The sequence below is a fragment of the Pteronotus mesoamericanus genome, unplaced genomic scaffold, assembly GCF_021234165.1.
Source record: "Pteronotus mesoamericanus isolate MK-2021 breed Mesoamerican mustached bat unplaced genomic scaffold, CSHL_Meso_final contig_202, whole genome shotgun sequence".
Taxonomy (NCBI): domain Eukaryota; kingdom Metazoa; phylum Chordata; class Mammalia; order Chiroptera; family Mormoopidae; genus Pteronotus; species Pteronotus mesoamericanus.
Window position 1 is genome coordinate 7,575,529 of NW_026555086.1, and position 27,893 is coordinate 7,603,421.

The 27,893-nt window shown below is 58.0% G+C and overlaps 2 protein-coding genes across 5 annotated transcripts in view; one reads left to right on the plus strand and one right to left on the minus strand.

The window, feature by feature from the left end:
- The window catches only part of GNAO1 (G protein subunit alpha o1), a 138,353-nt gene extending 127,971 nt beyond the window's left edge, over positions 1-10,382 (plus strand). Inside the window, exons 7-9 of one of the 3 annotated variants that reach the window (XM_054570350.1) lie at positions 4,481-4,634; positions 8,010-8,225; positions 9,148-10,382. In XM_054570350.1, the coding sequence (XP_054426325.1) occupies positions 4,481-4,634; positions 8,010-8,197 (342 nt within the window). In that variant the 3' untranslated portion in view covers positions 8,198-8,225; positions 9,148-10,382. Of the gene's footprint in view, positions 1-4,480; positions 4,635-8,009 lie in introns of all 3 variants that reach the window. The other 2 variants (XM_054570349.1, XM_054570351.1) reach the window with 2 other exon arrangements.
- A 2,441-nt stretch (positions 10,383-12,823) lies between these two features.
- AMFR (autocrine motility factor receptor) overlaps positions 12,824-27,893 on the minus strand; it is a 31,954-nt gene continuing 16,884 nt past the window's right edge. The window contains exons 7-14 of one of the 2 annotated variants that reach the window (XM_054570352.1): positions 27,423-27,556; positions 26,390-26,500; positions 25,655-25,845; positions 23,831-23,934; positions 19,483-19,617; positions 17,920-18,003; positions 15,166-15,350; positions 12,824-14,421 (exon numbers count right to left, since the gene is read on the minus strand). In XM_054570352.1, coding sequence (XP_054426327.1) covers positions 14,274-14,421; positions 15,166-15,350; positions 17,920-18,003; positions 19,483-19,617; positions 23,831-23,934; positions 25,655-25,845; positions 26,390-26,500; positions 27,423-27,556 — 1,092 coding nt within the window. In that variant the 3' untranslated portion in view covers positions 12,824-14,273. The remainder of the gene's footprint in view (positions 14,422-15,165; positions 15,351-17,919; positions 18,004-19,482; positions 19,618-23,830; positions 23,935-25,654; positions 25,846-26,389; positions 26,501-27,422; positions 27,557-27,893) is intronic. The other variant, XM_054570353.1, reaches the window with a different exon arrangement.

The window sequence follows — 27,893 nt, forward strand, 5'->3', positions numbered from 1 at the left end:
TGGAGGGCCGGCGCCAGGTCAAGCCTGCGCCCTCTGCTCTGAGGACTGCGTGGGCTCTGCCCCCACTCCCCAGGCCTCTCACCTGCAGCTTTGACCTCCTGGGTCCCAGGGCCCCTTTCCACAGAAGCCTAATGCCATGTGCCCCACCCCTTCCTTCTTCTCTGGCCCCAGCAGAGCCTGAGGGCCCATGGCCACAGGTTCCCGCCAGGGAGCAGGGGCAGTGCCCCGGCAGCAGGCCACCACCACAGCTGGTGCCAGGAGGCGGCGGGCTCCCTGCCCAGCTCCCTGCCCCCTGGTGGGAACCGGGGACAGGACTGTGCTGGCCTTCGTTGAGTCCCCGCAGCCCCCTCAGGCAGCAGCCGCAAGCGCCTGCCCAGCCGGAGCCTCCACAGCCAGGCCGTCTGAGAGCCCCCCACCCCCAGCACCCCTCCATTCTGCCAGGACAAGTCCTGAGGGGACGGGTGCCCACCCCCCTGCTCCATGCTGACACATTCACAGCCAGTGTCTGGTGGCCGGTTCTGCAGGTTCTTCCTCCTCCTGGACCCTCCCCTTTTCCCTTGGTCTGGTCCCACGCACTCCTCAGTAAGGAAATCCACGGCCACTCGGACCTCGGTCTCCCTGCTCCAGGCCAGGTGCCGGCCTGCCTGGGCCCCTCTTTGAGAAGCCTGGCGCACAAAGCCTCCCCCTCTGCCTCTGCTCCTCTCTGAGCCTTCTGGAAGCCTCAGGCGCAAACTGGCAGTTCCAGGAACGGAGGTCTGTGGCTACCAGAGATTAAGTCTGGGGTGCCAAAGGCAAGCGCCCCCAGACAGTTCCCCCATGTCAGCCCACAAGCCTTCCGAGTGAGGGGTCCCAGCAGCTCAGGGCAGCAAGGCTGGACCTCACAGCCAGATGAGGGAGCAGGGCCAAAGTGCAGCGGCCGCCGTGTGATGGCGGTCAGGCTGCCCAGCCCCCGTGAGCTGAGGGGGCCTTCTCTCTGGGGGCTCCTGGGGCTCCAGACAGACCCCACCTCGGCCGGGTGAGGGCCCCTGACAAAGGGGGGCAGGTCGAGGCAGCAGCAGAAAGAAGCCCCCAACCCTGTCCTAAGTCCTTGGCCCCCTTGGTCAGAACAGAGCCCTCTGGATGGAGAGGTTTCGCCCCCAGGCCCAATGCACCAAGACCACCAGCGTAAAGGCGCCCCGTTCTCGGCAGAGCCAGCAGCTCCACACACCCCTGTCCCGGTAGTCCCTTCCCTCCTCCCTACCCCCCATCCCTGCTGCCTCCCGGGGCAGCCAGACCCTGCCCTCCCGGCCTCCCTGCCCGTCTGGGCTCGGCCCCCGCCCCCACTGCGGGGCCTCTGTCCCCCCAGGCCTCCTCCCCTATGGCTGCTGCCTCTCTGCTCCCCTCCCCGACCCCTAGCAGGGGCGGGCTTGGGCGCCACCCCCCTTAGCCTCCCTTCTTAGCGGCACTAGCCCCACCCCCCACGCCCCACCCTCCACCCTGCCACCCCACCCACCCACCTTTAACTGTCATTTTGTAAGTAGAGCGACTTGTGGGTTTAATAAATCTCTAGTTATTGTAATAATTTATTGGCTGCAGTAATGTATTTATTAGTCACCTACCGTTAATAAAAAGTGCCAGCTTTTTCTAGCGTGAGTGTGATGTGTTGTGTCGGTGCCCAAGCTTCCACCAGGCGCACCGCATGGTTCTGTCCTGGGGCCGGGACTGCAGGCGCCTGGCGGGGGGCACGCCTGCTGGGGCAGAAGGATTCGGGGTAACTGCCTCCCGGCCCTCCGCTCGGGCTTGTCGCGAGGGCTGAGGCTGGTCTTCCCAGCCAGGCCACCGCTCGGGGCGGTGTGGGCCCAGTTGCCCTACTGGTGGCTGCTCCGCTGAAGTCGGGGGCAGGCGGAGGACTGGAGGGAGACGGGTCGGGGGCTGCAAGCAGGGGTGGGCGTCTGTTGTCTGACTCTGACCCTTCTGGCTTCTTTCTCTTTCCTCAAGTGATGGTATCTCCCTTTTTGACTGTTCTGGCATTTGCTTTCTCTGGGAAGCGTTTAAGGACAAGCTGTGTTCTCGGCTCCTTGGTGACGGGTTCCAATCTGTGTGTGGGGCGTGGAGGGGTCTCAGTGCCGGCGCCCCCGTCTCTGCAGCAGCGCCGTCCCTGCTGCCCCCTGCCCCCCCTTCACATCTCCAGGGTCAGCCCTTCTTTCCACACTTACGCCCGCGCCCGCCCCAGGAACCAGGCCTGACTGCGTCGTGTGCCCTCTGCCCCCGCCCCGTCCCCGCCCGGGCTCTGTGCCAGCCCGGGGCTGCAGACCTCTTCAGCGCACGCGTAGCCTCTCCCAGCTAGGCCGTGAGCTCTCGGGGAGCAGGGGCCGCGGGCAGAGGGCCTTGCGCACACAGCGGGGCATCGGTGGGAGGCGGTGCAGGGCTGCACCTCCACGCAGAAGACGTGTGGGGCCGGGCGGCTGGCCTGGATCTTCCCTCCAGACCCAAGCTCAGTGGCCTCTTGAGGAAGAGACCTCAGCCCAGCCAAGGGGACGCAGTCCCCACTGGCAGCTTGGGTCACCCTGGTGGTCCCTTCTGGTCCTGGGGGTGCCCTGGGGCATGTGTCCCCACCGTGTCCCCCAGTGTCTGCAGACCGAAGCAATGCCTGGGACAGCTGTGCAGGGGAACCGGCAGCTGGCCTCTCGCTGCAGGTGCCCAGCGCTTGGTTGAGGGGCTGTGGGGCAAGATGGCTCTGTGTGGCGGGCGGCCTTTTCCTGTTGAATCCTGGGGTCTCAGAGCGCCTCTGCCCTTCCAGATGGCCCCATGACCCTGAAGAGGTCACGGTCCCCAGCCCTGTACTTGGCCTCCCGGGAGACTTACGGATAGGCTCCCTCGCTCGGCCCTGAGCAGGATGGTACAAACAACAGGCGGAATGTGGGGCGAACTGAGAACAAAACTCGCTGGCTGAGGCTGCGAGGGTGATAAAGTCGCATGAGTTTGTTTAGCCGAGTGAAAGGACAGTGGCGTTTATGGCAGATCCCCGAGGGAGAAGCAAACCAAGACAGCTGTCTGGCGACTTGGAAGGAGGAGCTGAGGACTCAGACGCTCCCCCACTGGCCTCAGCCACCACAGCAGGGCTGTGGGGCTGACACCCTGACAGGTCACAGGTGCTGCTGCGGTCACGGGGGAGGTGACTGCAGACACGTGGAGTCCGTCGTGACCCTCGTTATTTGTTCCTCTGACGGCCTCAGACCACTCCTAGGGACTGGGCAAACCCACTGCGTGGCCCAGGCTCTGGGGCTGGCCCAGAGCCGAATGCAAGTCTCTGCTCTTTTGGGTCCCACCTGTGTCACCTCTCGGTGCCCCCAAGGGTCGGTGAGATTAAACGACGTGATGCCAGTGAAGTGCTGGGTGCAGCACTGGCGGAGTGGGGCTCGGTGACCATGGTGGACACGTGGGGCCTCCCTCACCCTCCTGCTCAGAGAGAGGGAGTCGGCCACGGCAGCCCAGCCACGCGTCCCCGGGGAAGAGTCCACCCTGGTGAACGAGGCCAGCGGTGCCCCCACCGGCCCTCTGCTCTTGCCTCTGATTCAGTTCAGTCTTCCAACTTCAGAGGGAGACTGTAGCCTGGAATCACTTTGAGCTTGAGCTGGAGACTCAGGGAGCTGCGTTTGGGGTGGACAATCCCCAGGGCCAGGACAGGGCTCTTGGGGAAAATGGACAGCTGTCCCTTCCCCCAGGGATGTTACACCTCCTGAAGTCACCTTGCCGTGCAGATGGGGCTCGTTCAGAGAGATGTGCTCCGCCTGCGCTGCAAGAAACACTCTCCAAGTTCACGCGCCTGGCTTCCCACAGCGGGATGCCAGACCTTGCCCGGGAGGAAGGGCTGCCCCGCGGGAGTCCGCTTTACTGGGGGGTCCCACCACACGCACTCGTTTGCTCACCAGACCCCTGTGTACCAGGCAGTGCTTCCCGGCTGCATTGCTGAAAACCCTGCAGGGTCGCGCCTGCCGCATCTGACCCAGCCAGAGGGGCTGTTGCCGGTCTCCAGGGACGCCTGCAGGCAGCCCCCTTGAGGCATGACTCCCCTGAGGTTACAGGAGGGACCTAGAGTCCCTCACCCCTCCCAGAGGACAGCTCCCGCCTCCTAACACACACAGGTGCGCGCACACGTTCCAGGAGGCCCTCCCGTGGCTGGGGCCTTGGCGGGGAGCCCTGATCACCAGGTCCTCAGCCTCACCAAGGGTGCGGTGGTTGGGTCGATCTCCGCTGCTGGCCCCGAGTCGAGGGGAGCAGACAGGTCTGAAGGCTGGAAGTTGGAGGCCTGTGCCGTGTTGCAGATCACGCTTCTACCTGTTGGCCTCCCGAGGAGCCACAGGGGCGCGGGAGCTCCCGCCCCAAGCTGCCAAGCAGCCCAGCCCCTCTCTCTCTAACCTAACTCTCTCCTCTCTCCCTGTCTCCATGTCTCCCTCTCGCTGTCTGTCCCGCTCTCTCTCCCTCCCGCCTGCGGCCGCAGAACCGCATGCACGAGTCTCTCATGCTCTTCGACTCCATCTGTAACAACAAGTTCTTCATCGATACCTCCATCATTCTCTTCCTCAACAAGAAAGATCTCTTTGGTGAGAAGATCAAGAAGTCACCTTTGACCATCTGCTTTCCTGAATACACAGGTGGGTGTCTCGGGGCCCGGTGCAGGAGGAAGCCCCACCCTGCCGGGGACCTGCGTCACCTCCAGAGGCGTGACCCAGAGCCGCTGCCTGCGGCCCAAGGGCCAGGCTGCCAAGCCAGCACTGGGTGTTGTGCGGGGCGCCAGAACCGCGGGAGCGTGACAGGGTGCAGAGAAAGCACCAGGGTGCGCCCAGGGTGCGGTGGGATGTGGACCCTCCAGTCCGCACGTTTTGTGATCAGGTGACTCAGGAGTGACACAGAGGGACCGGGAGGCAGAATAGGACAACAGGCTCCCCTCTCGCCCTAGTCACCACTAGCAGACGTCTCCTGCCTCTGCCAGTCTCACCGGGGGGCCTTCCCCTGGCCCTACCTGAGCAGCGCTGGCCCCACGGCACCTGGGCCTGATTAGAAAGGGTGGGCACGTGGCCTACCAGTGGCCACACCTGCTTTCTCTACCATCGGGGCCCCGCCTGGGCCCCGCCAGGACCTTGCACCCCTCCACCTGCGTTCTCCAGCTCTTCCCCCACCCCCACCCGCGGTCTTTCCCCAAATCAAACCAACTCTCCGCGGGCCTCCTCTTTCCTTGCCTGCCTCTCTCCCATCTTCACCAGGGCTTGCCCCTCACACAGGCTCCTGTAACAAAGCTCTTGCCAGCTGGGCAGAGGAGGCGCGGCGGCGGCCCCTGCGGATGGCCGGCCCTGGGCTGCAGCAAGAGGCTGGGCTGCTGGGGTGCCAGAGCCCAGCCTTCATCCCTCTGGGGACTGGGGAGCTTCTAGGGGAGCCCTTTGCACCCTGCACTAGAGGATGTGTCACGGGTTGGCTCTGCCAGGGACCCACTCACTGGCAGCCCCAAGAGAGAGGAGGGCACGGGCTCAGCTCCCAGGGCCACACAGTCCCCGAACCCGGCTAGATTCCAGAAGCAGTGGGTGCTGGCCCTCCCCCCTTCTCCCCTGCAGGTGTGGAGAAGGGCCTGTGGCTTGGTCTCAGTGCAGCCTGCTCCTCACAGGTGTTTGCTGCTTGTCAATCAGCAAGGCTCCCGCCCACCCGGGCGTTTGGGAAGCCAGGTGGGGCAGGCCGCGGTGTCAGGAGCATGGTCTCCAGCAGGCAGGGGACCGAGGCAGCCTGTGGAGTCAGCCCGCCAGCACTGTGGACGCCACAGTAGAAACAATAACGCCTGTGGCGCAGGGCGGCCGCAGGGCTGGATGGAGAGAACAGGGCCAGAGTGGGGTCTGCTCACCCGCGGCATCGCTGTTGTTAGTGTTACCCGGAGGGCAGAAACCAAGGACGCAGGGGCCGACCGTGCGGGAGGCGCCCTCTGCCGGACGGCCCGGGACAGGCGCCCGAGGTGCGCGACCAGGAGGGCCCCGCCCCCAGGCAGCTGCTGCTGGCCCTCTCCCAGCCGCAGCCGGGGGCCCTGCAGGGCCAGTCCCGGCCTTTGGAAAGCCGCGGTGACCGGGTGGGTCTCAGCAGCCCGAGGCCCGGGCAGGCCCCACCCTAAGGCTCTTCCTTGACCCCAGGGACGCAGCCCCATAGGAGCGCAATCCGGGACGCGGCCCCTGTAGCAGCCAGCCTCACGTAAGGCTGTGCAACAGGAGGCGCTGGCCGCCCCCGGAGAAGGTCGGTCTGAATGTGGGAAACGTCTGAGTTCTCCAGGGCACCCAGAGGGGTCCAACACCCCGCCAGAGCTGAGTTCAAACGTCACTGGGATGGATGACAAATCGTCACCCATGAAGTAGCTCCGTAGGGTGCCGAGGCCTGTGAGGGACAGGTGGGGGGCGGGGGAAGTCCCTGGAGTCACCCCCAGGCACTTTCGCTGCGATCAGTGCCCCGTCTTGGCTCCCTCGGGACAGGCAGCCCCTGGACTGGGGGGCCTCTGGCACCGTGTCTCGTCTGTGAGCTGCCGCTAACTTAACAGCTTCACTGCAGACTCACCACTTGATGTCCTTGGTGCCCAGCCCACCGTGGGGGTGACAAGGAGGTTGGTTCTGCCCCGTGGGCTGTCCAGAGCGGGTCCTCACCCTGACCCCCGCCCCGGGGATGTCCCCGCCCCTTCCCCCAACCCCCCACACGGGCTTATCCAGCGCAGAGGCCTCCAGAGGCCCAAGCCCGGCCTCCCCGTCACACCCAGCCGCAGGGAGCGGGCCAGGGGCGGGGGTGCCAGGGGAGGTACCGTCCCACACCCTCGAAACCAGGCTGTGTTGTCTCCAGGTGGGCCAGGCCCCAGTGGCACCGAGGGGAGGCAGGCGGCCCCTTCGAAGGCCTCGAGGCAGCTCTGGGTTGGTGCCTATGCTACGGTGTTTGGAAGTTGTCTACAGGGCAGAGCCCCAGGGGTGTGGGTGCCGCCTGCTGAAGAACCGTCTTTGCATCATCCTCAGATACGCGCAGCAGGCCCCAGCCAGGATCCAGGGGGCAGCCGAGGAACTGCGGGGCACGGCGGGGCCCAGCTGCTATTACACACGCTGCTGGCACCTTAAACTTTCTAGCAAGGGGCACCAGTGCCCCCAAGTCTGGGCCACTTACCCAAGAACTAGGACTACATAGGGATGTGCCTGGCCCTGCCAAGTGGCTTCTCGTGAGAGGAAGCCACCCAGGAAGCAGCACAGGTCCAGCTCGCCACTCAGCTCACCCTGAGTCACTAGCAGGAGTCCGAGGCCCCCACCCTGCCAGGAGCACTTCCTCGGAGGTCACTGTCTTGGTTTATTAGAAGTGGCAGGGTTGGTTTAGGAGCAGGTGTTGTGAAAGGCCAACCGGCGGGCCTCAGTGAGCTCACCCAGAGAGCAAAAGGGACATCCTGTGGCCCCTGTCCTCCCAGCCGCTCCTTGCGGCTGGGTGTGACGGGGAGGCCGGGCTTGGGCCTCTGGAGGCCTCTGCGCTGGATAAGCCCGTGTGGGGGGTTGGGGGAAGGGGCGGGGACATCCCCGGGGCGGGGGTCAGGGTGAGGACCCGCTCTGGACAGCCCACGGGGCAGAACCAACCTCCTTGTCACCCCCACGGTGGGCTGGGCACCAAGGACATCAAGTGGTGAGTCTGCAGTGAAGCTGTTAAGTTAGCGGCAGCTCACAGACGAGACACGGTGCCAGAGGCCCCCCGTCCAGGGGCTGTCTGTCCCGAGGGTGCCCTTTCACACCTGGGCCCTCAGGTGTGAAAAGAGACAAAAAGACCTTGACAAGTCAGAAGCCAGGCCGAGGCTGTGCCGCAGGCGGTTCCTACTGTAAAATGAGACCGCACCCGGAGAAGAGGCCCGAGTGCAGCCCCCTCCGTCCAGGCGGGTCTCCTCGGCTCCCAGGAGAACGCCAGGGCCTGCCTGTCGCCGTGGGGCTCCCAGCCGTCCTGCCGGCTCTCACCGGGGCCTCTCCCCTGTCCTTGTCTTGCTACAGGCCCCAACACCTACGAAGATGCAGCCGCCTACATCCAAGCACAATTTGAAAGCAAAAACCGCTCACCCAACAAAGAAATTTATTGTCACATGACTTGTGCCACAGACACGAATAACATCCAGGTGGTATTCGACGCCGTCACCGACATCATCATTGCCAACAACCTCCGGGGCTGCGGCTTGTACTGACCTCTTGTCCTGTATAGCAACCTATTTGGTAATGACTCCAGCATTCACAGAACAGCTTGCGCACACACACAGACACACACACACAAATGCAAGTTGGTAAATCAACTTTAAAGAGGCGTAACAAAACATTATATATATAAAAATATATATTAAAAATTCTTTTTAGTTTGTACTAGAAAGAGCTCCGGACAGAACTGACCACCATCCCATAGATCAAGGTGTTCCTGGGCCAGCGCTGAGCGTGCCCGTGCGCGCATGCACAAGCATGCGCGCACACGTGGCGATGGGCGTCCTGACCCGGGCGGCCGTCCCTGTGAGAGCAGCCCTGGGTGTCACCTGCTGAGACCCATCCCTGCGAGCGGCAGGGCAGAGGGGCCTGGCGCGGGCCCTGCCCATCTCTCTGCCTCCAGCTCTGAGGCTGGGTGCCCTCAGTCCGCCCCGCTCTTGTGCGCATCCCAAAACCCTTTACAAGATGGCCAGCACCCTAAACATCTCCCTGCCCTACACCCCCAACAGAAAACAACAGAAAAACTAAGGACGCTTCTCTTTTGGGTGGTGGTGGTTGTTAATTTCAAGAACTTAGAAGAATCATTGCTCCGACCAATCCACTGTCTCCTGAGTTTTCTTTCTTCATGCTAATGAGACAAGAGTCAGAAAAGGGAGACTTGGTCTGCTTTCCCAAAGCAGCTGAGGGGAGGGGACAGGCAGGGCACGTAGGGAGAAGGGGAGAGGAGGGGCCAAGGGGAGGGCTGGACGGGTCAGGGCCCCACGGACGAGGCCTCCGGGGCCCAGGCTGGGCTTCCCTTGGGCTTCTGGCCTTCCTGCAATGCTGCCCCTTCTTGCCCTCCCCCGCCATGATGCAAAGAATGCCAGGGTTTGTTGGTTGGTTGGTTGGTTTCTAAAATCAAAGAAAATGGTCAGACTGGACCCCCTTATCTCTCTCTCTACAGACTGCTTCACGGACTCTTTGCTGTTGACGTTGATCTCCTGGTAGCATGACCTTTTGGCCTTTGTAAGACACACAGCCTTTCTGTATCAAGCCCCTGTCTAACCTACGACCCCAGAGTGACTGACGGCTGTGTATTTCTGTAGAATGCTGTAGAATCCGGTTTTAGTTGAGTCTTTACATTTAGAACTTAAAAGGAAAAAAAAACATTTCTCATGTGCTTTGTAGCTTAAAAGGAAAATGGAAAACTCACCATAACATCCATATTTCTTTCTCTTTTTTTTTTTGAATAAAGAAACATACACCTGTACCCCCACCCACCCCGTCTCACCTCGTGGCGGGGGGGCGGGGCCAGCCCCGCACACCACTCACACCACTCACACCCCTCACACCCCGGCCCCAGTCCAGCCGCTCTGGCCACACGCTCCCCCCAGGTTTGTATAGAAAAAGCACAGCTCTCACGGGCCCGTAGCTGCCAAAAAGAATCCGGATCATATGTATAAACAGAGCCCTCCAGAAAACAATTTCCCCGCCAACCCCCTTTCTACAGATACCCTCTATCATATTTTTAGTTGTCTAGCTTTCATTTCTGTCCTGATGAGCCCTACGTACTACATACCAGATCAGCTTTCATAGTCTTCGGGGATCGGGGTCGCGGTTTTTTTCCTTCGGCGTTTCTGCTTCTCCGTCTCTAGGGCGCCCCCTGTGTGCGTGCCCCTCCGCCTCCCCCTTCGTTCAGTGGCCTGTGTCCGCTCTTTCTCATGTGGGGATGTTTGTGCTGCAGATAAAAAGAACAAAAACAAAAAACAAAAAAAACAAAAAAAACATTTTTTAAAAATGCCACAAGATGGAAAAGACAAAAAACACAAAAAATTTAAAAAAAAAGAAGGAATGTAGTGTTTACATGAAAGCCAGTTTTCACGATCAGTCCTATGTCATTTCTACTTTGACTCGTATTCAAACCCCAAACCTCTTCACGGTTTCACTTTTAAGACTTCACATTTGCTGAAGAGCAGCACAGCCATTTCAGATAAAGAGGAGGCAAAATGACAAAACACAAAAAATTAAAAATACAGAAAAAAAAACTTGGAAAAAAAAGGAAAAAAGAAAAAAAAAGCCCATGGGTCTTTCTAAGCCTTTCTATTCCCAATCGGTGAGGTTTCTGTGATATCTTACACACTGCCAGTCTACTTCTCTGACTAATGGAAAATTCATGTGTAGCTCAATAAAGAGAATGTTTGTCTGTATTCCTGAGTCTCTCACCCTCGGGCTTTGTTCTGACAGGAAAGGGAAGGAGGGATGAGACTGGGCCACAGACACTGGGGGGCTGGTGGGCACAGCTGTAGGTGGCAGATAAAGAATCCCCCCCAGGCCCTACCAGGTGGCTCAGTGCCTTAGAGCGTCGTCCCGACTGGCCAAGGTTGTGGGCTCAAGGATCCCCAGTCAGGGCACGTACGAGAAGCCACCAGCGAATGCATAAATGGAGAACTACGTGATGTTTCTTTCTCTCTCCTCCCCACCCCTAACATCAACTTTAAAAATTATTTAAAAAACAAGAATCCCCCCAGCACTTAGTCGGTGTCCCCCCGCCCCTGACTCTACTGCCATCAAGGGGGCCAGCTGAGCGCAAGGAGGACAGAGGAGGGGCCGCCCCGCCCGCAGATGTCCCTTCCCCGGCCCCCAGCTCCCAGCTCCTCCTCACTCCCAGCTGGGCTTGTTTCTTGAGGAGGGGAGAGTGGAACTGAGCACTGAAAAGGGGAAGAATGGCGGCAGGGGGCAAGTAATCCCAAATCTGCTAACGCAGGATCCTGTTTCTTCTGTTCCCAGCGGTTCTGCCACAGTGGGAGAAGGGGTGGTCCCAAGGACGAGGCCCAGTTGCCTGGGCTCTCTGCCCCTGCAGGCCCAACACCCAAGGGGCAACTGAGATCAGCCCAGCCTGGCGCTCGGGGTCCGAGTCTCGCCTCCGGCAGGCTGCTGGGCTCGCTACCTCTTCCTAGGTCCCCAGAGTTTTGCTGTAACAGCTAGCAAATCGATTGAGACTGGCCCCGGGGGAACACGGCCCATCCAAGTCATTGCGTCACATCCATGGATCGCTTATTAGTGAAGCAGGCAAGTGCTACATTGTGCCACCCAGGAAGTGGGAGGCCCTCAGCGGTCGGGTCATTGGCACCCACGCCGCACCCCAACAAATGGGAATTACCAGCCTTGGCAGGTGCAGTGGTTTTTGCGGAGGTGGGCGTGGGGTTTGTACTGCCGCAGAGACCAGGGAGTAAGAAGCAGCTAGTTCTGCCCTGTGATAAAGAAGCAACTGACCTGGGCAGCCCTTGGACTCCCTTGGCCAGGACAAGCCTGCTGGCCGGCCAGGCCACACCCGTGCACCAGACTCCAGGGAGGCCCGCTGCCACCGCCACTGATGGGAGGGGGCACTCCCGGCCCCAGCCCGACGTCCTCGCACCGGTCTGGATGAGACGCAGTGGCCGTCCGCCGCTGGAGTTCGCTCCAAATGAGCCACAGGCCAGCAGGGTTCCCTCCTGCCTTCTAGATGAGTTTCATAGATAAAACCAGCAGAACTTTCTTTGCCTTACCTTCCTTGTAACGGAAGTCAGGGAGCCTTGTTTTGGGAAAGGACACAGGGAGACCCATTCAGTTAGAAAGGTGAGGACCAGGACCAAGCATCACCATTTCTAAAAGCCCCTCAAATAACTCCTGCGCAGAGAGGTTTGGACGCACTTCTGGGCCGTGGTACGAGATGAGACTCCCCGGCAGACGGCCTTGAGGGCGGGCGGGCGGGCGCAGGGGATCCCAGGACAAGCTGGTCGGCAAGGCCCTGGCTCCCTTGGCTCAGGACGCTCAGCTCTGCGCCCCTGCCCCGTCAAGGGGGTGGTCCCACCCAGAGGGGACCATGTCTGCTGGCTGAAGGTAAAACAGCATGTTGTCTACACAGCTCAAGTGGGAAATCGGGTCCATGTGGTCACCTGGGCACCTAGGATTTGTATCAACACAAAATGTCCGCACCGAAAGTCTCTAATTTGGGGGGAGGAGGGGGGCCTGAGAATCCAAGATCTCAGCAAAATTGGGCCCGTGAGAAAATGGAGGGACACAGACTCCTTCCAAAAGCCCAGAGAGGGCGAGGCACCGTGGCGGGCCCCTGCGCCAGGGCCCCCAGCCGTTCCGCTCCGCCTGGGTCTATGGGGCTGAGCAGGGAACAGGCTCCCGACCCGGAGACACCCAGGACAGTGAGAGGTCAGGAGAGGGGCGCAGTGGGACACCGGTGCAGCCTCCTGCCACTGCCCTCAGCATCTCTCCCGGCTGCCCTCGAGGAACGGCCACGGCCAAGAGGCGGTCGTGCCCAGAAGCCTTGATTATCCAGGTGCATTTAGGTGCAATTAGGACTTTTCTTCTAGGTCATTTGAAGCTACCAGACAGGCCTCCACTTCGATGGCTCCTGTTGCTCTAGTCCAATGTTTCAAGACCTTCTAAAATTGACTTCACCTTTGTCTTTTCACACATCTAAAACGTTTACTGCCATCTTTAATGTGTCCAACTGCAAAGTGTAAGGATGGAAAACACCCTCCAACCACAATACTGAACACACAAAATCAAAAACGAACGCTGGCAACTCCGCAAACAACTGCCTTAGCTTCCAGCCACACACAACACACTAAGAATAGAGTTTGCTTTTTATTATTATTATTGTTTTACAATAAAAACAAGTAGCTATGCTCTCAGCAAAACAAAACACATTTTCTTAAAAATCACAGAAATTTACTAACAGCATTTCAAAGGTAAGGCTTTTGAAAGATTTATTGAAATAAATTACCTTGGCCTAAACATTTATTTCATCACTCTCTTCTCAATTACTTTTCAACATTCTAAAAACTTTCCAAGTTTAAAATACATTTAACTTTGCCAATAATTTTAGGTAATACTGGATTCTCCCCTAAAGGACTACCAAAAAAACTATGCTTTCAAACATTTTTAAAAAACAACTTCGTCCAATAGGACATAAAACTGAACTATGGAACCTATCGCTGCGTGTTTCAAATCCTTAAAGTTAAACGGGTAACAAATCTGAAAAGGGTCAGGATCGGGGTCCCTCCGAGGCAGGCGGGTTCCACATCTTGCCGTTCCATGTTCAAACCAATGGGAACAAGGTTATGGAATGAAGGGCTCCAGAGGAGAAAGATATGAAAAGATCTCTTTTATTTCTTCAGTCAAGCCCTCCAGGATGTCCTCGCCCATCTTGTAAGGCCCACATTTTCTCCAAGGACCAAACCCACAGCCTCAAGCATTGCCCAGATTCCTCGGCCAAGGCCTGCGAACCACAAACCAACGCTGGCTGCTCCACCCGCTCAGCGCCGCACGCCCCGTGTCCACCCAGGGCCCGGGAAACGCAGACGGGAGAGGACAGACACACAGGGTCAACTCATGAGACGCAGGAGCACCAGCGTGAACGTGAATAAACCTGTTTCGATCGGGGCTCGGAAAGGAAGTCCCGGACATACCGGGACACAGGGGCCACCTGCTCACACTCTACAGCCCTGGGCTGCTCTGGGTGTCAAACCAAGCTCTGCTGGTCCAAGATGCCCTGCCGGCCTGGGGACCTGGGGGCCCGGCCTCCAGGACACTTTGGACACCTCCTGATTAAGAACAGCACTGGACCAGACTCTCCAGTGTGCAGAGTGGGCTCGCGCTGCACAGCTCGGCTCCCGATGGGTCCCGGCCCCCACCCTCCACTTCCTGCCAGGTGGGGAGCTAGGACGCCAGCACGTGCTGTGACTTGGGCACCACGCCGTCACTGAAGCTGCCGCCTCAGGGCCTCCGGCTGCCCACTGCTGCCTCCTGACCTTCCCCACCCCAAAGAAGTCCAGTCAATGCCGGAAGAGGTCATGCCTAGAGTTAAAATGTGCAGTGTTTCCGAAGGGAAAAGAAATGTCACATAGAAAGTATTACAAAAAAGGATTAAATTTGTCAGCTGTCCAAACACTATGAAGACCACATGCTTTGTACAGCGGCGATGCAGTCAAGCCCGCTCCTTCCAGCAGCCGGTGGGCGAGGCCGGGTCTCCTCGCGGGTGGGCGGGCGGGCGGGCGCTGCTTGGAGGCGGCGGCTGAGGACGGCCCGGGAGCGCTAGGAGGTCTGCTGCTTCTGAAGTCTCCGTTCGGCAGCCGCAGCCAGCATCCTACGACGCAGGGTCACGGGGTCAGAAGTCATGCTTTCCGAGGCCAGGCAGCCCTCGGAGGCCGAGTCATCTTCAGAGCTTCGGTTCAAGAAACGCCTGGAACAAAAAGCAGAGGCACGGCGTCGGGGGGACGCGCAGGGCACACACGCCACTCAGCCCACGTCCTTCACCACCTCCTTTTCCAGGCACCTCACAAAGCTGTCACGGAGCCCCAGCCCATGAAAAAGACACTCGTCCCTAAGCAGAGGAGCGGGCGCTCTCTGCAGCAGGAAGGCTTGGTGGGCCGCAGTTCAGCTCTCCCTGTCCCCTGGCTGTCCCCTCCCACATGTACACACAGCACTGACTGCCATGCTCAGAGGGCCTGTGCTGGGCGCCAAGCCTGCCCACAGGGCCGTATGCTGGCCCTGTCCCCAGGGGCTTACATAAGAAGCCGCGCACGGCCAGTGTTAGCCCCTCTGCGTCTCAGTTTCTCCAGCCTGAAGCCTGTCACACGGGCATCATCACTGCGCGCCCTCTCAGAGCTGTCCCAGGGAGCAGAATAAATCAACATAAAGAGCTTAGGATGCACGGGCACATGAGTGCCACCCATACACGTGGGGCGGAGGTGTCCACAGAAGACAGGTGACAGCAGCAGCTGCCGTCAGTCACAGCTGAGACCAAGTTTACCAGATCCTCCGGCTTTTCAAGAGAGGTTTGGAATCTTAATTTCTAGCTGACATGGATGGCTTCCAATGCTGGCTTCTGCTTAACGAGATGACTGTGGGCTGCCACGACAAGGGCCCTTAGGCCACGGGCTCTGACCTGGGCGCGAGGCCAGCCCGGGCCGGGGCGCCGGCTTACTTGCGAGCCTGCTGCAGGAGGTCGTCCTTCCGCTGCACCAGCATGCGCTGTCTCTCGTCGGCAGACTTGGAGAAGCGGCTGCCACGCGCCTCGAAGTCCTCCCCCTCGCTTGGCTCGGCCTCCACCTCGCTGAAGTCCAGGGCCTCGTCCAGCCGGGGACTGAGGTCCAGCGGCACACGCTCCGTCTGCACGCAGGGAAGCAAGAGGCCAGGTGAGAACAGGCCGCCCTTCTGGGCAGGCTCCCCGCCTGGCCAGAGGACCCCAAGAGTGTTCTCCTGGACCCAAAGTGGGGACCCGCGTGCACGTGGCGGTGGCAGAGGAGGGCTCCGGCAGGGCGGGCTGCCGTGTCGGGCTTGCACGCCACTAGGCCCTGAATGTGCCGCATAGCGGATGCTCAGCGTCGGCGGAACAGGAAAATGATTACACAAGTGCATCGAGACTGTGCTCTCGGAAAACAAAAAAGTTAACTGCTAGTTCGCATTCTGTGAATTTTCTCTGATTCTAATAATTGTTCACTGCACAAATTTTACACCCTCAGCTGATTGTGAAAACAGTCCAGCAGATAAAGAGGGTAAAGTCTAAGGACCTTTTTAAGAGAGGTGAAAGAGCGCACGGCTCCTTGTATACGTAGCAGGGTGTTAAAATGGGATTCTCTCAGCCGGGCTGAAGGTCGAAGGCCGGGATGCCGCCCAGGGCCCCCCGCCAGCTCGGGCGTGCCAACCGCCCTTGCTCATGGGACCAGACCCCAGCCCAGGCTGCCGGGCGCCAGCACAGCGGCCGCCTCCAGGCGATGACAGGACTGAGGTGGAAGAGGCCGAGACACGGGCCCAGCTTTGAGTTCCTGGTGTGTGAGGCTTTTCTGCCACGGCCCCCACCACCTCCCCCTACCTCCAGCCAAGCAAGTGAGGGGACTGCAAAAGAACAGTGTCACCTGACTCATGCTCCCTAGGGTCTGGGGGACACAGCAACTGGTGATGACTAACACATACCCGAGAAACCTCAGAGAAAAAAACTGGATTATAGCAAATTAACAAAGAGGCTGCGGTGACAGCAAGGTGGACTGCCCCCCAACTGAGCACCACTCAGTGCACTGGGGAACAGGCGTAAATCTTGCTCAAGGGGACCACTTGGGAGGCATGTGACCCCCACAAAGGTAGCCGTGGCCACAAACAGCCAGCTCAAGTGCCGCAGGAGCACAGTCGGGGCTGCTGGTACCGGATGGGGCAGGGAGATCACAAAGATAACACAGACACACGAATACACACATGCTGGGGTCACACGGCCCATGCTAACCCTGTCCCCCTGAGCCTGACCCTGCGGGAGGTCACAGAGAGCTGGTGGTGAGTGGAGGAGGAGCTGGAGGCAGGAGACAGAAGCCCATCCTCAGCTTCCGCCGCGCCCCCGCCCGGCGCAGCCTGGGCAGGGGCCCCCGGGGGCCAGGCCAAGCAATGAGCGGAGCAGATGCAACGCCTGCGCTCAGCGGACGTTCCTACTAACTGACGGCTACCCAAGGACTTTTCATTTCCTGAGAATGACCAAAACTGTTACATAGCAAGCTTCTCTGTCAAATAAATACTTTCCCTTCACCGTTAGGAAAAAAATCAGAAACATTCAGGAATCTCATGCTAGTCTAAAAACAGAGTCGGAGAATGGAGGCCGGGCTCAAGTGCGTGGGTCATGCCCACAGAGGCCGGACGCAGGCCAGCGTCAAATCGGAGCGGAGCCAGCGCTCCAGGCCCGCAAGCCGCACGGACAACCCCATCCTTAGAAGCCAGGAGCCATTTTGCAAAGGCTGCACAATCCAGTCATGGTTTTGCATGTGAAAAACTTAACCCAGCAATGGATTTGCCAAAGTCTTGGGAGTGTTTACTGCTTCCTATTTGCAGGAAACACATACGAGGGAAAGTGGCCTCCATAAAGGAGCTGCTTCCAGCAGCAGCCTGACCAGCCCAGCAGAGAGCGGGGCGCCTCCCTCAGACCCCGGCCCTACGTGTGGGAAGCCCTGCATGTCTCCAACACAAAACACAGCAACAAGGTAGCTCAGGGACCTTTTTTTTTTCCAGTCTCTCAAGATTTGGAAAGTATGGACATGGGTCAGGCAAATGAGAACTGCAGGAAAGAGGCGTGAACCGAACCCACAGGGCGTGGGGCTGGGGGCGGGGGCTCTGCCCCAGACACCAGACAGGAGAGCCGCGCTTGGTTACGGAAAGCCAGCCACCCAAGCACCCCAAGTCACCCAACGTGGTATTTGGGCAGATCAGGTTCCCAAGACAACCACACCTCTCCCACCCCACCCCCAGCCGGGGGTCTCATGTTTGTGAAATTCACGGACCTGGGGGCGCCTGGTGGGACGGGCGAGGTGTGCGAGAAGGCGGAACCCAGCCAGTCCCCCCCCGCCGGGTCTGCTGAGTCCGGCCACCCTGAGCCTTGGGCCCAGCCTCCCTCTACCCTTCCTGGTGCTACCACACAAGCTCAAGGGGGCAGGGCTGGCCAGGGGAGCGTGACCCCCACCCTCCTCCAGGGGCTACGACAATCCGCCTCCAGGGAGTGGGCCGCAGGCCCCTAGAAGAAAGGCAGGCCACACCCCGGGCACCGTGCGCTGTGTTCGCCTTCAACACGGAGCTGAGTAAGGCGCACGGTGCTCTCCCACCGCCTCGCCCTGCGCATCCCGGCTGTAAAAGGCAGGACAGAGACAACCAGCAGGCACCCGCCTCCTCCTGGCCTGTCCAGGCCTGTCCGCTGTGCTGGCCTTACCTGGGCAGAAGCTGCTCCCTCCTCTGGGCCACCATCCGGCCTTTCCACAGGACTGTTCAACGCAGGTCTGATGCCGTCTGACCGCTGAAAGAGACGGTATGACAGTGAGGCCAGGCCATGCCGGGCCCGCGACCCGGCCCGCAGCAGCGAAGACGGGAGACTGCCATGGAGACGGCAGGCTGGATGAAGGGGCCCAAGGCACCAGCCAGAGAGTCATCCACAGGCTCCGCATTCCCTTTCCCTGCCAGTGGCAGTCACTGCCCGACAATGACAAGGGACGACAGCAGCTCCCCTGACTCCATGCGTCACGGGAAGCTGCCGGGCTCCCATCCCGCTGGCTGTCTCAGCGTCCTGGGAACCAGGGCTGCCCTTCTGCTCGGTTTCGGGCGCGAGCGCTCGGAGGCCCCGCCCACCCCGCCCCCAGCCAACCCCCTGGCGGCTCAGGCTCCAGCTCCATTGGCCTTTACAGGCAAGGACTCGCTCCGCCCGCCGGAGGAAGCGCTGCCCTGGAAGCAGCCCTCAACCCATGACGTCTGGGAACGCTGTGTCCAGAACTGGGCCCCGGCAGCTCCCGGTGGGACCGATTCCAGCCACCCCGGACCGGAGCCTGCGGGACAGCCACCCCCCCACCAGCCGCCTTCCCCTCTCTTCACCCCACAGCCCCATGTCGTGTTTCCTGGCACTCGCTGGGGCACGCGGATCCTCATCTCAGGGTCTGCGGCCGGGAAATCTGAAGCCAACAGCCAGGTCAGACAGGTAAGGCCCACTGCGCCCCCGCTCACTCGACACCGAAGCCCATGCGCATTCCCTCTTCTTCAAAGAGTCCCAGGTTTTAGGGTTTTATTAACAGATTCCTGAGTTTTTATACACTGAAGTTGAGTTATTTCTTGGTGGATGATTCCCTGGTCCAGCCAGAAAGCTCGCTGTAAAATGGTAATACTTCTTGTACTCACCAAAGGGGTTGCAGAGGATGGACCAGGACACTTGACCTTTTTAAAAAGTCAAGAGTACAAGCCTTGCAGAGCTACTATACCTACCGGAACACTACGCCAAGGTGCAAAGCCAACCAGGGACAGGCAGCACCCGCTCCGGGACACAGGGGCCGGCCACACTCAGCCGCCGGGCCGTTGCGTACTGCAGGGCTCGCTGGAGCGCAGCTGCAGCCGCTCACCGCCTGTCCTCCACCGCCGCATCCCTGCTACGACGGCAGCGGTGGGGAGTCACAAAGGGGCTGCGTGGCTCGCAAAGCCTAAAATATTTCTGCCTGCCCTTGACGGAAAAAGGCCGCCAATCCTTGTGCAAGCGGAACCGGTGCTCTGACCTCCGGGCTGGCAAGGGGACGCTGGCCTGCAGTGCTGTCCACACAGAGAAAATGGCCCAGACACGCTTGTTCTCATCTTTGTTGGGGCTGTTCTCAGTCATCATTTGGAAAGTTAGGGAAAGTACAGAAACGCTTCATCAAGACATAAATAACATCTAGCTGTTAAAGTAACTACAAAAACCTAGAGGATTAACTCTTGGTGAAGACAAACTCCATCTGTCAAGCTTACAACCCCCGTTTACCTGTGTGGGGAAAGGGACCTGAATCCGTCCTTCTAAAATGTTGTCCGTTGTCACTTCCACCGAGCGGGTCAGCTGGAGGTCCTGCAGCACAAGCGGGTAGGGGACCTGGGGGAACATCTCTTGAATCTGGTGCGCCTGCAGGAACACAGACCGACCACAAGACGCTCACCCTCGGCAGGCGCTGGCCTTGGCGTTCTGTCTTGAAAACCAAGGCAAGGGCCACACTACTTGGCAGAGCACCGTCCAGCTGCAGGCCCTTTTATATTTTCCCAGGATGCCAAACAGGTAACTTGAGACAATAGCAATTTCAAAACACGAAAACCACAGAAACTCAGCTGGATGCCGAAACAGGCTCAACTAGAACAGTCCAGTTTTTAAAGGTGCACATTAACTTGGATATAAAAATGTGTTCTTAAAGATACAGTTCTGAAAAAGAACAAACCCGACGCACACCCCAGGGATGAAATTCAAATGCATTATGTTACGTGGAAGAAGCCTGACTCAAACATTCCAAGTATATGACACTCTGGAACAGGCAAAGTTACAGTGGTTGCCAGGCTGGGGTGGGCAGAGAAAACGATCGCACCAAGGAATTCTGGGGAAGGGGCTGGACCTGCCCTCTCTCTGGACAATGATGGCAGTTACATAACTATATGTTTGACAAAACTCACAGAATTGGATACTAAAAAGGATGAATGTGCTATGTGTAGATGATCCTTCAATGTGAATAAAAGAGATTATAAAGAATGTGACTTGCTCAGGTTGCTCTGGAGCCATCGTTTTCAAATGGTACCCTACAAATGCCTCGTCCACGCTGCGCTCTGGGGTGGGTGCGTGCGGGGTGCGGGGCGGCGCAGGCACGAGTCTCGGCAGAACCCCCGCCCCCCACAGCTCCATCGGAGGGGCTCCAGACCTCACTTTCCACTTATGTCTGTTTCTTCTACAGGGCTTATGGTCAGGGTTTTATTTGTGGAAAAGTCCCAATGATCAAAAGGAAAAAAACAGAAAGAAAAACCTAACAGCGTTAGGGGTACAATAAAGTCCACTATGGCGACAGGGGCTCCTACGGAACGGGCCGTTAGAACTGTCCCAAGCGGGGGGATGATGTCAGGGCCTTGAGAGAAATGATCGGGGTGAACGTGCACAAAGCTTTGCCTAGAGTCCCTGTCAGCATGGGGGGGCGGGTGCGCCGCAGAGGGCCCGGGGTCCCCTAGGTCCTGGGGCCTCCTCGTGCACGATGGTGCGCATGGCTCACTTTTTCCCAGGCCCATGCAAAACTGGCTGGAGAAGAGTCCCTAGAAGCCCCGGCAACCAGGTAACATTCATCTCTATTCCTGCACAGCACCGCCTCACTTCCCAAACAAAAAGATGCCTGAGGGTCATTTTATTAGACCAAAGCTTTTCTTCCGGAAAATCCAGCAAGTTAAATATCGGACCTTTGTAAAAAAAAAAAGCGTGGTTCTGGTAAATTAACTATGCTAAAAACAGGCCCTTCCGATCCCCCAGGGACCTGGAGGGAGAACACAGGACCCGCCCGAGGGTTCCAGACACCGATGCCAAGACGGTCCCAGTGCCGCCTGCGAGGTGGCAGGTGATGCGCCGCGCCTGCAGGGCCTCCGCCGGGCCCACGCGAGGCCGTCAGAGGCCACGTTAGGCGGCAGATGTCCCTGCCTGCCCCGACGTCACTCTCACTCTGCAGGTGACCTGGCCAAGTGGCAGCATGACTCCACTGGCAGTTCCCTGTGGGTTTTGAAAAATAACTTGTTCAAAAATGTTTGGGGAGAAAAGCTCTCCCCGTGCTACGTCCCCATCGCGCTCTGCTCCCTTTGGTAACGCATTGTCAGGCCCTGGCTGTTCCTTCAGCTGCCACGCATGTGTCAGTCGACCACGACCTTGTACGCCCCCACTCCGGCCACGGAAACGGCTGCTGCTTCTCCAGCAAACCACCACCTCCCCTCTGCCCAAGCCCACACTGCTCTCCTCCGACCCACCTCCCGAGAATTCCCACAGGCTCCACTGGCCTCCGGCTCCGGCTCCGTCCTCCCTCGCCATGGCCGCTGCCAGGCCCCTGCCCAGCTCCCCGCCGTCAGCGAGCAGCAATCTCTCCCCAGAGGAGGTCCGGTCCCCAGCTTTGACTAGCACCGACAGCTTTAGAACTCCCAGCGTGAATCACCAGCGCTCTCTCTTCTGGGCGGTCCAGAGCAGCCTCCGAGAGGCTCTGGGGCTGTCTCCGTCATCCCGACTTGACGCCGAGCCTCCCCCCGCGCCCCCCACCCCGGCCTCTCCGCACCCGTCCTGCCCATCGCAGTGCGCGGCCCTGCCGTCTGCCTGCCGGCCGCTTTCGTTCCCCCACTTCCCTCACCCCGCTAGCCCCACACCCTATCAAGCCTCCTCAGGTCCTGTCAGTTCATCTTCTAAAAATACTTCGGTCTGCCACTGCCTTTCATCTTCCTGCATTCACCCCGTCCGAGCCACCAGCTGCTTCTGCCTGAACTACTGCGATGGCTTCCCACCTGGCTGCCCTGACTCCATTGTGGCCCCTTATTCTCCTCCTCTCAGAAGCAAAACAACCCCATCAGTCCCCTGGAGGGAGCAGAAAGCCTCGAATGGCCTTCTAATATTTGCATTATAAAATTTAAACTGGACTGCAGCCTGCAAGTCCCTGTATGACCTGGCTCTACGATCTTGATTTATGTCATGGCCTTGGTACCTGACCTGCTGGGCTCCAACCACAAGGGCCTGTTTCCACAACTTCCTCACCCCGTGGCCCCTGCACCCGGTCCCCCGCCTTCCTCCCCACCCCCACCTGCCTCCTTCTCGTCCTCCATGTCTCGGTTCAAATGCCACCTCCTCAGGAGGGACTACCCGGGATGCCTCCTCCGAGCAGCCCTCGCCCGCCCGGACCACCTCCCCGCCCCCCACCTGCAGAGCCCCCACCCGCAGCGGCAGCAGCCTCGTCCGTGTTCACTGCCAGCCTCCCCAGCAAGAGCGAGCCACCCGTCTGGAGGGCAGGCCTCGCACCTGTCGCGTTTACACGGCAAGTGCCGTGCCCTCTGTTTACAGTGCGCGGTGCCTGTCACAGAAGCAGGCTTTCAGCCCAAACCCGCTGACCAAATACACTAAGATTAATGAATCAGTGAGCGAGTGACCAACGACCTTCTGAAGCAGCACTGGCCAGGCTGACCGCGCCGGCCAGAGGCCCTGGCCGCCAGCACTGAGGGAGCCGGTGTGCTCCCGCATTTACTACCAGGCTGAACACTGGATTTCAGCAATGGTCAGACGTGTTCCTCCAACACTGGAAAATAAAAGCATGCGCCGTATGACAACGCTTTAGAAAATGGCAAGGAATCTTGATGTATTTGAACAATATCCTTAAGCCAACAGCATGTCTCAATGTCTCAAGGTATTTTATATACACACACCCAGGGGGGGGTGTGTGGGCGTATTTATTTATTTTGGGGAGGGAGAGGTTGGGAGTCAAAAAAAACCCACATTTGGTAGGCCTAGCACAACTTTTCATAAAAGGCACATCATTTGCTCCAGTCAATAATTCCCCCACTATTTTTGGCTAGAATCAGGAGAGTCCAAGATGGGCCTAAATCAGCGATTTTCAACCTTTCTCATCTCATGGCACACACAAACTAATTACTAAAATTCTGCAGCATACCAAAAAAAATAGTTTTTGCCAATCTGGCAAAAAAAAAAAGGTATAATTTCAACTGATTTACAAAAATAATAACAGTAGTAATTACCTACTCTTTTTTGCTCCGAAGTTACTTTTAAAAATCAGGTGCCTATACTTGTATATAAGGATTTCCGGTACCAAGAATTAACCAATGATACACAACCTTATTATGTGGCATAACCAAGAAGCAGCAGCCCTACTGCACGGCCTATACATGTAGGGTTTAAGATGGGGCACTTAGCACCAGGCGGCCATTGCTGTGTTCACTGCTGACATTATTTTACTCGACAATCTAATGGAAAAGAGGTCGGTGCCCCCAACTAACCGGTCAGGCAGCGCATGTTTTAAGTATCCTTGTGGCCCACGGGGTGACACTCGCTGGCCTAGGTCACAGCGGAGTGATGCCAGGAGGACCCCGAAAAGGGGAGATTATCTGCCACACAAGTGAGAGGAAAGCTGGTGTCCAAACCGACTTCAAAATTTAAAACACAGGAACCTGAGGGATCCCAGGGAGTAACTGAGATGCCCCCCAGAATCCTGCCACTCCCCCAGAGGGCAGAGGCGACCTGCAAGGCCACTCCCGCCGCGCCCGTGCGCCAGCCCCCTCTGCCCTCCACCCCGCGTTACCCACGCCCCTGCCCGCCCCAGGCAGCCGGTCCTCACCATGGCATTGAGCTGGGAGTTGCTGGCCTGCGCGATGCCCAGGATGTTGGTGGTGTGCATCACTTCAACTGAGAAGCTCGGCAGCCAGCTGGCAATCCGGGACCCTGAAACAGAGCGCAGCGCGCACTTTAGACGCCCTGCCCACACGGCCCCCGCCCTGGGACGGGCCACTGCGCGGCACCAGCCAACGTTCACGCGGGGCTCACTCCACGCCGCGCCTTTTGTACGAGGGGCTTCACGTGAATTGGCTCATTTAATCCTCAAGAAAACCTTACATGGTGCCAGCTAGTACTGTCCCCATTTTGTTCTTCTTAGAGATACGAATTCCAGTTCCCTTGCTTTTTGGTCCCTAAGTCACTCTGAAGTTAGGTAACTTGCCCAAAATCACACAATTTAATTCAGGTGGCCAGGATCTGAAGCCAGACCCCAGTGAAGGTTCCAGAACTCTTCACCACTAAGCTGTCCTGCTCCCGGGCGGCCCTGGATCCAGGGGCCTGGAATGTGGAGGGGTCTTCATGGCTCTAATGCTGTGACAGCGATGGGTTTTTGCTCCTCTATTTCACACTGTACACAAATACGACTCATTGAGAGGCATCATTTCTCAATTATTTCCATATTTTTCTCCTTAATAACCTGGTTTGAAGACCTGGCTGGCTGATTCACAATTCATTCCAAAGGGTTCTGTGACACAGGCTCGTGACTAATGAACGGTACCAAGAAGCCTGCTGCTTCCGCTGTTTCTTCAGCAAGAAGCCCTGAGGTTAACGCCAGCAATATCCAGCCACACATTCAAGGGTCCTTTTTCTCTCCACGAGCAGCACAGAGGCATGGAACATACAAGCAATGCCACGGCCATCTCAAAGGGTTTGCCAGCAAAATGTGCCCATTAAAAAACTGGATACTTACTTACTAAGGAGAAATAAAGTCGACGTTTCTATTTTATATTCATAAAATAATGGCGTATACAGCCAGGACCCATGTCCAAGGTCGGCTAGTACATTCCAGAAGTCCTACCGGGCAGAGGCCTTAATTAGCAGCCACCATGGCAGCCCCCCTAAGCCCAGCGCCGCCGGCCCGGCCAACCGAGCGGCCCTCACTGCCTCTCCCCGACACCTGAGTCCACTCCCCTCGGTCCTTTCTACTAGGGGTCCCAGCAACATGCCCACTCCCGCCACGTCCCTCTCTGGCAAACACAACCCCGAGCTCTGGTTGGCGCCCCTCCTGACACGGTGCCAGGGAGGCCTACTCTACAGCGAGAAATAGGAACTCACCGAACTCAGTGGCATCGGCCCCGATACACTGAACTGCCCCCTCGACAGCAGGAACTACGGAAGGATCATCAGCCCCCCACGCCCCCGCCCGATGCGGTGCCCAAGGCCTTAGAATTTTAAGAGTGGTATTTATTCTAACTCCCTTCTCCACTGAAGGGAGGCAGGATGGTCCTGTTTTATGGGCTAAGACACGGGGTTCCAGCTCTGCTTCTGACACTCACTGGAAAGGCTACTCAGTGACCCTGAATTCTCTGCTTACGTGCTGCACAACGTAATCAGTGATCAGCAACAGTTACCACTAAACTGATGAGTGGGCTCCCGGCAAGCAGCGTTGATTCAACTGACTACCTCCTCCTCCCCGCCCCGCCCCGCCCTTATTTACGGCAAATCTAGCGGGATGCCTGGCACACAATATCCCCTCAGAGCTACCGTCAGCTTCTGAACGTTTTCAGTGAAAACTGAAACATTATATTAGACTGGCCTGTGCAGGGCAATTTATAATTAAAACAGCATAGGCCCTTGGCTGTGGTTTTAGAGGTTGAAACCAACTAACCATCGAAGTGGAAGAAGTGATTGTGCTGGTTTAAGCGAGGTCTGCCTTCTGCGGCTGCGACAGGAACCAAATTCTCGTCCAAGTTCTCCCCCTGATGGTCCTCCCTGCCACGGCTGTTGTCAGCGATGTTCAGAGACATTCTGCACGTCGGGCAGGAGGTGTCTTGTTCTAGCCAGGAACGAAGACAGGAGCTAACAAAAGGAGCAAAATAAGATATCCTTAGCGCGTTTTGCAAGAATTCACCGGAAGTACTCTGACTGTATCAAATGTTTTATAATTTTACTTTCATTGACCGCTAGGTGAGATTTAAATGTTGAGAAACATCTGCTGACATTACCTCTTTGCCCTACTTCTCTCTGATATGCCTCTAGTAGGCCCAGCCGGGAAGTAATGTTAACCGACAAGGTCATCTGCCAAGCTCCTGGTCATGGCCTCCCGCGTGCGGCCTCATCACGTGGCGCACCATCTCCCTTCCCAGCGCCATCCGACCACCTGGAACTCCGCGTGGCTGAAATCTACCCTCCACTCCAACAGCCTGTCCTCTCGCGCCGCTGTAGCTGCCCACTAATGCTGCCACCACCTTGGCCTTCCCTTCAAAATCCTGAAGAGCACATGGCCAGTCCGAGGTAACGTCCCCACTGCTCTGCTAGGATCCGTCTGGAGCCCGAGCACCCAAAGCACCCGCCCGCCCGGGACAGAACACCAGTCCCCTGGGGCCCTTCCCGAAGCGCCTACTTGTGGAAGAGATGTCCACAGGGCAGCTTCCTGGCCGCCTGCATGGAGTCCCAGCAGATGGCACAGTCGTCGTTATTGACAGCCAGCTCCTCCGGCGTTGCAACTGCGAACCTGTGAACAACAGAACGCGCCAGCAGGGATCAGCTGCGCAGACGTCTCCGGAGGGCTGCTTCAGAGACGTCACCTTCCGACAGCACCATTAGGGAGAATTCAGTAAAAGGTTACCAGCTACCAAGAGTATTACCCCTGCGTTCTCTTCACGCCCTATCAAAGAGCAAGCAAGGAATTTACACACAGAAACAAACTTTGTCTTAACCATGGCTCCTGGAAGTGAGAAGGGAACATCTGGCACATCCGAGGAGTTAGGACCCCCAGAGAGCCAAACGGTCCCCTTGGACACAAAAAGGATACCCACTGATTTCACTCTTAGGCCCGGTTTAGCCCCAGGTTGGCACGTGAGTGCCTCCTTCAATGAGGTTAAGAGTTTGTGAGACTGTGAGTGTGTATAAACATGCATGTGTAAAGAGTAAGTGAGACCCACCTTCTTAAAATAAAGAGGGCAAATGCCCAAGGAAGCTTCCACATAATAATGATGACAAAAATGACATAATAATAAGCACCTCATATTTACTCAGCACACACTACGTACCCACTACAAGAATACGCTACGCTCATTACATGTATTGTCCCATGGAACCCTCCCAGCGGCCCCAGGCAGGAGGCTCTGCCGTCGCCCTAGAGAGGAAGCCGCTGGGGCCCGGAGAGCTGAGGGGCTGCCCGCCATCACATCCGGGTGGGGATGCACGTCGGGGCGGGGATGCACGTCCAGGCGGGGATGCACGCCCAGGCGGTCTGACCCCAGGCCAGGTTACAAAAGCAAGCCCTCTTATAACCTGGGATCTGTTATTATTAAAGATCTAAAAGGACTCAACTCCATTAGGGCAAAAAAGGAAAACAGAAGGAAAAAAATGCAATAAAATAAAATAGGATGAGTCACCCTGGGCAACGTCAGCGTCAGCGTGTGCTCACTCACCTGGCCTCCATGTTCCCAACGACGTGCAAATAGTTCTTGTGCCGGCGGATCCGACGCTGCACCTCGTGGAACAGGTAGCGCAGCTGCATGAAGATCACCAAGCTGGCCATGGATAACCAGATGTTGCCGAATAACTGGACGGGAGGGAAAGAGAATAAAGCACACAGTGAAAATGAACGTGCGCTCACTGGCAATGAAGGCAAGGTGCGTGGCAGATGGACATCACTGCCCGCAAAGCCGCGCCGAGCCACCTTCCAGGCCGCAGACGCCGGAGCCTGCCGCCCCGCCCTGAACCAGGCGCCTGCTCCTCGGCCCGTGATGCCATCACCGGGGACCATTCTTGAGGAGTGAACCAGAAACTCAAAAGCTCTGTGCAGAGAGATGTATATCCACAGAATTATAAAAAAGGAAACCCGGAAATGAGCAAAATGTCCAGTAGGAGAATAATTAGGTTGTAAACTCATATATGTA